A 10,677-nucleotide genomic window follows, 5' to 3' on the forward strand; every position below is an offset into this window, starting at 1 on the left:
AATAATCATCAGATTACGATAATGAAAATGATCCATAGTGGTACATTAAAACTTAGAGTACAGTCTACTTTATACTTCTACTCCACAACCTTTCAGAAGGAAATATTAGGCTATTTCTTACATGACCTCATGTATATACGAGCCATAGCTACTTTGCAGATTAAGTTTTAGAAAACACAGAATGATAAAATATGATGTATTGTTGTGGATTAAAGTCCCCTATAAAGTAGTTAGAACTACATTTAAATGGTTCCTGTCATTTGAAATGGACCATTCTGATGCCAAATGTGTACTTTTACTTTGTATAGGTCTAAAGGAGTATTTTTACATTGTTTTGTTCGTAGTGCTACTTCTTACATTACCTATCTAGCTAGGTGGGATCGCTCTGGAGTTAGACAGCCACACAGATATAGATACAAAATAACTACAAAATAAAAATATGTCAATTTATCTTTCCCAATTGCAGCTCAGTATGTGTCATTCTGTAAGTTGCATTGTGTTCATCCAGGACTGCCATCTTGTGCACACAGCAGCAACATGACAGCATTGTAAGTGACACATTCCTCCAGCAGATGGAGGAAGAGCATTTGCTTTGTGGCTCATAAACCATAGACGGACAAACAAAACCAAAAACCACAACACTACCCCAGGGAATTTCTGTCTTTCCCTCTTTCCCTCTTTCCCTCTCTCTTTTGTCCATTTTGTCCACCAGTTATTTCATTTTGTCTCCCCGAATGTCCAGGAGCATCTCTTGCATGAACATGCTCTCTATTTCATTCTACATTGACATGAGTTTCCACTGTGCAAACTCCGCATAATCCTGTAAGATATGATAGGCAGCACACATGAATGAATGCCATTTTCAACCACAATTAACAACTACATTTTGTGACTTGGGTTTTAATTTCAGGGTCGTTTTAAAGAGCTGTGGAATGTGTGTGTGAATGTGTGCGTGTGCGTGTGCGTGTGCGTGTGCGTGTGCGTGTGCGTGTGCGTGTGCGTGTGTGTGCATGTGTTGTGTGCATTCGTGGCACTGGCGTGTCTGTCTGTCATGTCTTCCTGTAAATGCACGGCAGGTAAGGAGTAATTTGAGTGCTTTTCCTGTATATGTGTGTTTTTTTGTGGGAGGAGGGAGACAGGAACATAAGTGGCGATGACTCACCAGTCTTTTGTGACAGTGGTGCAGAGAGAGTGCTTTTCACCCATTTCTCTCCCTTCGGGCTTGCATACAAAACAAGAAATGGAGAGAGGATACAGAAGAAAAGGAGTGGAAGATTGGGTGTTAGGGAGCATTAAGGAGGAATGGGGGGCATGGATAATTGAAGGAAAAAGGGGAGACGATGGGAATGAGGGTAGAGAGCGGCATAAAGGATGGGGAAGACGAGATGAAAGGAAAGAGCAAAATGACAAGGGTTGCAGGGATCATAAACAAAGGGTGCGTATTCAAGGGAGAGGCCTTTTTGCAGCGCTGCATCTGTTGTCCTAATGGCTGGTGAAAGCCTGGTTGATGAAGCATATTATGTAACAAAGATTATGTCCAACAATGGTAGTTCAACAATGAACAACAACAAATTTAGCAAACATGGAGAGGAGAGGGACGCGATGGCAAGGTTCAGATTTCATTTGAGGAATGGGTCTGAGCAGCTTTCATGTCGAAAGAAGATATTTTATAATCATCTATTCATGTTTCAGCAACGTACTTGCTCAACCACTCAGTTTAATATACAGAATGCATGAATGTGTGATATTCTCTGAGGTGTTTCTTGTTTTATAACATTTCAAGTCATTTTGTGAGACTTAGTAGAACTAAAGCTTTTCGGCCCAGAGGTATTGATTTCTAAGTGTTTGCCATTTTTCATTTTTGCTGGATACTTTAAATGTTCATGTCTTGACTTGCTTTTATATTCTCAAATCCTACAAAACTGACCTAAACATTCAAAAAAAGATGTTATTGTTAAATCTCAATAATGTACAGTACACGTTAAACAATTCAATCAAACTGTAAACTGTGACTAAACCTGAATTTAGAGCGGAAGAATCAAATTTCATACTTCAAGAGACAGAAATGATACATGCAACAAAAGATCATCGCCAATCACAACAAAATGCTTGTGATCTCATTTTTCAATGTACATATTTTCAGTAATTACTGATGAAAAATGTCAATTTATATTGGACTAAAGTTCACTGGGTCAGCAACGGAATCCTGGCATGCCTTGGTGGTCTTACACACACGGGCACAAAGCTGGGTCAAGTTCCAGGTTAGATTCCATTTAGCAGCATTTCTCAGTTACAATGGAGGGGTGGAAATCAGCACTTTGACGTGTGTTTTTCAAAGCAATGTGAGGCAACAGAGCTCCGACGAGGTCAAAAAGGAATGGTTTAGACTGAAGCAGTCCAAAACTTTGCAGAATCAGGTCAAATCACATCAACATATGGCAAACACGGGCAAATTGATGGAAACAAAGGCACAGTGATGTTAAAACCAACCAAGAAAGGTATGATGGCAAGGACAGTGTTATAGTTTTTGTTTTAATATAATCTCACTTTCACCTGAATCATCTCAAAATATCTTTCTTTTGAGAAATTTGTGGCCAGAATAGCTTAATTATGCCACACAACCCAAAAGAGTCGACGACACGTGCAGAGGGAATAAGAAAAGATGAAGGAGGGGGTTTAAGCCATGTCGCACTTTCAGTGTGTAAACGTTCTGTATTACTGTGTAAACTAACTATACTTTATATGCACACTGGCATTTAGAGTTATAGGTTGAGCCAAAGTCCCCCTGCTTTAGAAATTCATTACCATTATTTAATCAGATTTCGAAGGTCTTATAGCTGTACAAATTCAATATTCACACTACTAATGGCGGACATTTTTTCCTGTGGATCTGCATCTGTAAATGCATGGGCTTCTTGGGGCCATTACTGATGAATTGCTTTGCTGTCAGACTCTTTCGTGCCAGGAGCTGGATGTATACCAAATCTTGTGCCTGTGAGAGTTGGAGGCTTTTGAAAAATTCAAATTCCAATTTAATTATAGCGCACCCACCAGGCAACTATAATTGATTACTATGAGGACGTGATGTGATCTAAAGCTTGACACACAATTATCCCATTGTGCTGGATTTTTTTTAAATGTCAGTTGTGTTGTATGTCACAATATGAATGTGGGAATGTATATAGCAGCATCTCAACAAGACTTTTCATAAGCAACAGGGTGTGAACATCATCTGCAGGGACCACGTGTATTATAAGAGCGGATCTGCTCAGCCACGTCTTCAGGGAGACTTTATAACTGAATTCACTCAAACATCATATTACGTATCAAACAGACTTTATTCAGGGCGGTTGTGTATCATTTATCAGCTGTTATTGTAATGCAAGCTAATGGGTGTGTTATATTTCTCCCTGTTTTTCTTTCATAAATCAATAATATTCATGTTTAGTGCTTCCTGTTTTTATTTTGTTACTCACCTCTTCTCTTGTTTCAGATCACTCGCCTTGCTGCCTTGTGTGTGTTTTCCTGCCAGTTTTGATTGTCTGCCCGGCCCTGATTAGCTTCACCTGTCCCTCGTTTAGTGCTCCTGCTCACCTGTTCTAACTTCCCTAATCAGTCATTCAGTAATTACACTCGCCCAATTCCCTTGTTCTTTGTTAAGTGTTCCTAGTGTGGAGTTTTCCCAGTGTTTACCTGTTTGTTTTTCCTTGTTTCCGGTCTTTGGATTTTCCTGTTACGTACCTGCTTCATTTGGACTCTGTAAGCCGCTTCTTAAATCATTAAAATCATTCTGCTGCCTCCTCTACTGTCTGCATTTGGGTTCAGTTCCTGTTTTCTATATTGGGCCTTCCAACCATGACAGGATGTACTGTCAAATTCAGTGATTATAATGTGCTTCATGTAGGACTACGTGTAGCACATTATAATCACTGAATCATCGACCCTTTACATTTTGAGTGTAAAACAACTGGGAACATATGCAACAATCATCGAGAAGATTAGCAGCCTTTATCAGGTTCATAAGTTAATGGTATTGAAATAACTAACGACTGGCCTTACAACAAAGAACAGCTTTACACAAGTTTAATGATGTTTTATACTGTTTAAAAATGCCCAAATGAAAAAGAGTTCATTTTTACTCTGTAGTCTACTGTTATTATGTAGTGACTCAAAAGTCCCACACTCAGTCACGACTGCTCAGTCCCAAAGACTCTCATCGGTGTCTGGTTGCTAGATGACAGAAATCATCTAGGACAGCAGAGATGCAGTGGGGTTGATCCCTGTTGCTATGGAAGACATCGTGCTTCTGAATCAATTTAGCCACTACTCACTACCGATGGCCACAGTGATTGGTTGACAGGTGACCTGTCGGCGTCAGTGAATGTGAAATGAAATATTTCTCAGTACATAGGTGCGTAAAAATGAGTTGGATCGGATTTGATTTAAAGAATTACAAATTATAAGGATCTGAAGTAGTGGAGTTGTGCAAACTGTCGTCTCCGGTGTTATTGGGTTGTTCTGCAGACTACCTGTTTTGGTTCACCCTCACCTGAAGTTCGCAGACGACACAACGGTCATCGGCCTCATCGGGGACGGTGATGAGTCTGCGTACAGAGGGGAGGTTGAACAGCTGGTCCTCTGGTGTGGTCAGAACAACCTGGAGCTGAACAAGCTCAAAACTGTGGAGATGACGGTGGACTTCAGGAAGAGCCCCCCTCAGTCATATTGCACTATCACCTCAGTTCCATTGTCATTGTTGTTGTATAGATTTATGTTCATATAAATATATATACCTTTGGATATATATTTATATTGTACATAGTCGTTAAATGTTATGCTTACCTCTACTTTGTTGTCCTTGTTTTATTTGTAATTTTTGTGTATGTACGTTGAGAGCAATGTAAAAAAACGAGTCAAAGTTCTTGTATGCGTTTGCATACATGGCCAATAAAGCTGATTCTGATTTAACAGCTTTAGAGTCAGATATTTCCCTCGGTAGTTTGTGGAGACCAAATCTGACATGATATTGGGCCTGGGGTGGCGTTTTTAGTAATTTTATTTTAATGAGAGTGAAGCATTTTGCACACCGTTTTTGCTTTGCTGAGCACCTCGTATTTTTTTCGCTCTATGCGCCTGTTTTAGCAGGAACGCCCTGAACACCATGAGTTGAAGAAAATGTACTAGTGTTTTTTCTCATTGTAGTGACTTTTGCTTAATGCCTGAAGCTATTTGACTTCACCAACCGTAGTTATGCATGATATAAACACAACAGCAGGCCTAGAAGACACATTAGTGTGGTAGCCTACTTCAGATTTTGGGCAAGTTGTGTTAATCTTTTTTTTTTTCATTTTCAAACAAAAAGTCAAAAAGACTCAACTGACTCTGACTCAAGACATCACTTGAGGCAATGTATTAGGCTTAGCATAGCTTCCTTTGCAGCCACAGTGGGCTTATGGACAACTTTCTTTCTTACATGCAGGTAATCGCCCCAAGACCTGTGAACCACGGCGTTCCCCTGTTACAGAATTAACGGGAGAATCTAGATGTTGAAGAATTGTCCGCTGACACTAGTTACATATATGAGAGTGGTGTTGATATTCTCCAACTCTGCAATGTCAAACTAATCCTTTGCGTTTCCATACCAACAATACAGCAGCATATGTTGCGTTGCTGAACATAATTATACAGACAGGGTCACTTATGTAGCTGCCAGCGCCTCCCATAGTTCCGTTGATGAGGCTGGCATTGCCGTTTTTAGAGCTCAAACATCCTTAATAATGAAATCACTGTAGCCACAACAAATAAACTTAATTTCATTCTGACAGTCAGAATATCCAGATAGCACATCTACGGAAGGTACAAGCGGTAATTATAAATCTGCATTCATAACATCGTGTCCAAGAATCACTCAACAAGCCAAGATGCAGCCATGAAAGGTACTGTTGCAATCAACTGGTGAGCAAGCTGGCAAGATGACATGCAATTTGTCCATATTGACAGCCTGCTAATCACTCTCCGTGTTTGTACACTGACTGCATATGTCAGGTTTGTTTTGATGCCAAACAAGCTGAAGCCAGAAGCACTTTAAGGAATTATAGCAGAAGGGCATATTGCCCCTGTGAAGTGAGAGTGAAGAGGAGGTGTGGAAACAAGATATGGTATAAAAAATAAAAAACAACCTATCTACCAAACACCTTTCCAACGGCTGGTTGGCTGGCTGGAGGCAGGAGCGAACACAACTCAATCTTTATCTTGAATGCCAGCAGCTAAATTACTATACATCTCAAAGAGAGAGAGAGAGAGAGTCTGTGTGTGTGTGTGTGTGTGTGTGTGTGTGTGTGTGTGTGTGTGTGTGTGTGTGTGTGTGTGCGTGCGTGTGCGTGTGTGCGCGAGCGTGCATGGTCCTGCGCAGTAAAGTGTAAAGATGGATGACTCATCCACCAATCATGTGACTCATCAATCACTGCAGTTACCATTTCCCTCCCTCCTTCTAAATTTTTCAGTTTTTCGGTTATTCCTCCCCCTTTTCATTTCCATTCTTGCTGTTTTTCTCATGTTCATTTTTCGACTGTCTTGGAATTTAATAAACTCCCTCTATAGGTTTTCTTAATTTGCCTCGATATTAATGCAACTTATGAGTCGCGCTGTCGCTAAGCGTTAACTGATTGTCTTCCTCTTTTGTGTTTTTGGATTTGTTATTCAAGTATCAGTGTTCTTCTTATATTTGCTGCTATACAAGTACAACATAGCACTCGCCAAAAAGCCATTAAAAAAACTGAACTTTAATAAAATAATTGCTTTTATTTTTTGTCATATAGCAAAACTAGTAATCATCATGCTGTTATTTACACATTGCACGGGCATATTTATTTCACACTGTACATCTTACAATGCTAAAGGTGACATCAACAACAACACTCTCCTTTTACAAGACAGATGGCTTCACTGTGGACACAGTGGCCCTCCTCCTTTTTGAGATTTCTTTTTTTTATGTTCACAGTTTATTCAGAGAAAACGACCATCTGTATTTCCCTTTACTGTTTTATTTTTTCGCTTTTTTTGTTCTTTTTTTTTGTTCTTTTTTTAAGATGCAAGTAGAAAGACGTGCATTTAACGGTTTTAAGCACAATCCCTGACTCCCCGGCCTGAAACTTTTCAATGAAATTCTTCTGGAAATAAACAAAATGTGTGTAGCCTCTTGGTGGTAATCTGTTTGAAAAAGCTGCAGAATAGTGTGATTTCAAGTATTCTTTTTTTTTTTGGGGGGGGGGGAGAAAGGAAAACCAGAGATAATGGATGATGCAAGAAAACGTGTGAAAAAAAGAGTGAATTGGAGATGAACAATGAGAAAAGATGAGGAAGATAAAAATGACTCCTAAAAGGTCAAGGAGAACTGTATGGTGGCGGTGATTATGCTGGATCTGCCTTAAATACGGTGGCTGTGCCATAAATATCTAGATCCCAAAATGATCGAAAACCCTTTGACCACCAGGTTGGAAGTGTTGAGTGTTTTAAGTTTGTGCTTTTGGAGTCCACAGGGTTTCTACATTAGGACCGGTTGTGGTGATAATATTATGCAATATGATATTTCCCTTATAGGACCATGCTGCTTGTAAGGCAAAAATCTGAATCTTCACTTTGAAAAACTGAAATGTGTGTGTTTGATACCTTTTGCAAATTGCAGCTGTTTAAAGTTGATCCAATCAGGAATAAGACGGGCAACTACACACATCAAATACAGCAAAAATATTCTGTCATTGAACATTTGACCATAGCAGTGTTCTTTTTTTATATTTGTGTAGCTAATGTGTAGTCATTGAACTACTTTGTAATATGACATACAGAATATAAAACAAAAGATACAAAATTATTTTGTAAACATGGTTCTCTTAAAATGGGCACAACTGCTTGTATGTGTGTGTGTGTGTGTGTGTGTGTGTGTGTGTGTGTGTGTGTGTGTGTGTGTGTGTGTGTGTGTGTGTGTGTCTAGAAATCTCTGAACAATGCAAGAGCTTCTGAGATTGACCTGAATGGAGGCAGACATACACCATGGTATGTTCTGTTTCAAAATGTAAACTGAGCAAGAGGCTGAATATGGTTACAGGGAGATTAAACTGGGACCCCTTCATCCTCTCCCTGACCGAGGAAATCAACAAAAAATACAGTGATTAAAACAAAATAAATCCAACATTTTACTTCAGGACCCTTCAATTTCTATCAGGCTCAAAACACATATCTCCCCGACTCTTCCTCCCCCATCTCTCTTTTAGCTTTTCACCAGCTACTGAATATCTATCCCGCCTCTTGTCAGTCCGTCTGATCTGACGAAATGTCCAAAAACGTCTCTCAATACATTCTGCGTTTCATGTAGATTCTCTCAATAAAGTTTTCCAGTTCCTCCTCACTGTCCAACTGAGGCACTAGCCCATCTTCCTCATAGTCATCTCCCGGTGTGACGTGTTGATAGTAGTACGGGGGTCGCCTTCCTCTCCTGGGTGCAGTTATTGGTTTGGGCGGAGGTAGGGGTTGGTAGGTCCGTGGGTGAGGAAGGATATAGTTAGAGATATAAGGGGTGAGAGGCAGGCGTGGTGCTGGCTGCTGCCTCCAGCCTTGTCCACGGTTCTTACCCCCAGCCCTGTGTCTGCGCCTTGGGGGCTGTAGGTCAAGTTCCTGGGGGCCGAACGGCTGGTCTCTGGAGGGGGAGGGCTTACCATAATATTGTGGTTTGGGATATGGGAAATAAACGGGGTAGTATGCTCGATATGGCTTCTGGTAGTATGGATAGGAGGGGAAGGCTAAAAACTGTTTCTGGGGTTTATACCAGTAGTCGAGCTGCTTCTGAGGCTTGTACCAATAGTCCTGCTTATATGACTTAACTTTGTCCTTGTGCCATTTCTTGTTGGACTTGTTGTACCTATAAGGGGCTTTCTTGGGGTTTTTTGAGGCGGTGTAGTGGTAGATAGGCGGAGCAGCCATAGGAAGAGGTACCAGAGGCCTGAAGCGCGGGGCAACAGGGTTGCTGTTGATTGGCAACTGTTGCAGCTCTTTCCTTTTCTTCTTCTTCTCCTCCACGTCACTGATGATCTCAATCACATCATCAGCAGGTAGGTGAAGCTTGCTGCTGATCTCAATCAGCCTGTCGATCATTTGCTGGTCCACGTCGTCTTCGTCGGGGATGACCTCCTCGGAGCGCTTGTCCTCAGCAGTGTTGCTGGCGGGCCCCATGCTGCTTTTTTGCCGGGGCTTCATGTAGGACTGCTGCTTCCTCCCCATGTACTGCAGCAGCATGTCGGAGGCAATGTCTGCTAGCCTCTGCTCCTCCTCTCTGGCTCGCTCCGCCTCCTCCTGCTGCCGAAGAACCTCCTGTTTCTCTGCGCGAGCTCTCGCCTCTTCTTTCATGTGGGAGAGGCTCTCCTCTTCTTCTTCAACCTCCTCCTCCAGCTCCTCACCTTCATCCTCAAAGTCATCCATGAAGTTGCCCCTATTGACGGGTCGGTTGCGATCCTGGTTCTCCTCCCAGTGCAGCTTTTTACCGGCTCGTGCGAGCTGAGTGTTGTATGCTTTGTAGCCCTTCAGAGGAGGCAGGATCTCATTATCTTGGAGACCCAAGTCAATGTTTTGGAAGTACCCTCTTATTTTGCGCTGCAGAGATGGATCATCTCCCTGTGAGACGGAACTTGGCCTGGCTTTCTTTAAGAAACTTTCTAAATTATTTCCCTCCTCCTGCCCCTCATCTTCCTCTTTCCCTTCCTCCTCGTTTACACTATCAGCTCCCACATCCTCCACAGACCACCCTTGATTCTCCTCTGACCTTGTGTTTTTATCTTCCTCATCCCTTTCCTTTATGTCATCACCCTGAGCAGCTGTCAAATGGCCTACAATTAGCTGTTCAATAGCCTTATCAGCCCCTCGCCCCTCCTCCTCCTCCTCCTCCTCCTCCTCCTCCTCCTCCACCCCCCTCTCTCCCTCTGTCTCCCCTGTTCTTCTAATCGCACCACCCACCACGCCTTCAATGGAGGGCAGTTTCTGACTCTCATCCTCTTCCCAAACTCTGTCTATGCTCGCCTGGATTGCACTCTCCCCCGGGTGGTCCAGGGCCTCCAAAAGCACAGCGAGCACCTGCGCAGGGTCCATCACTCTATCTGATCGGTCATCTTGACCCGGGCCCTGGCCCCGGTCTAGCGAACCGTTGTCAGGGCTGGAGAGACTCTGGGGTGAGGGCGAGAAAAAGGATGCGAGGTTGTCCTCTCTAAGGTCTGTCCGGGTGCGCCCCTCCACCCTTCCCTCACCCCACGCAGGGGCGGCGCCAGCCAGATGTGGAGTGACAATGAGCAGGACCAATAGGATGAGGTGGGCTGTGGAAGGGGCGTGATGACAGGTCATGACCATGCAGAACTGGCAGGAGGGAGGTTAAGCACCTGAAGAAGAAGAAGGCAGAGGGAGAAGGACAAAAGACACAGGAGAAATTATTCAGATGTGTTGTAGTTTATATCTTTGGGTTCAAGATGGAATTTCAAATGGCAATATGAGCACATATAGAGCATTTAAATAATATACAGCTGATTTATGAAGAGGCCAGTCTAAAATGTACAGAAGATGACGGAGGATACGTCATATTCCATTGATTTAAGGATTAGAGAACACAAATAACAGATTACCAGTCTTTATTTTTACACA

General features: G+C 42.3%; 1 protein-coding gene across 1 annotated transcript; it reads right to left on the reverse strand.

Moving 5' to 3' along the window:
- Positions 1–8,346: 8,346 nt before the first annotated feature.
- LOC306705202 (uncharacterized protein) lies at positions 8,347–10,389 on the reverse strand (the record flags this gene model as incomplete). Its single annotated transcript, XM_079171906.1, has 2 exons — positions 8,347–9,894; positions 10,003–10,389. 2 exons carry the CDS (start codon positions 10,387–10,389, stop codon positions 8,347–8,349), a joined length of 1,935 nt encoding a protein of 644 aa, XP_079028032.1.
- Between the last annotated feature and the right edge of the window lie 288 nt (positions 10,390–10,677).

This window comes from Pholis gunnellus (assembly GCF_910591455.1).
Source record: "Pholis gunnellus genome assembly, chromosome: 13".
NCBI lineage: Eukaryota > Metazoa > Chordata > Actinopteri > Perciformes > Pholidae > Pholis > Pholis gunnellus.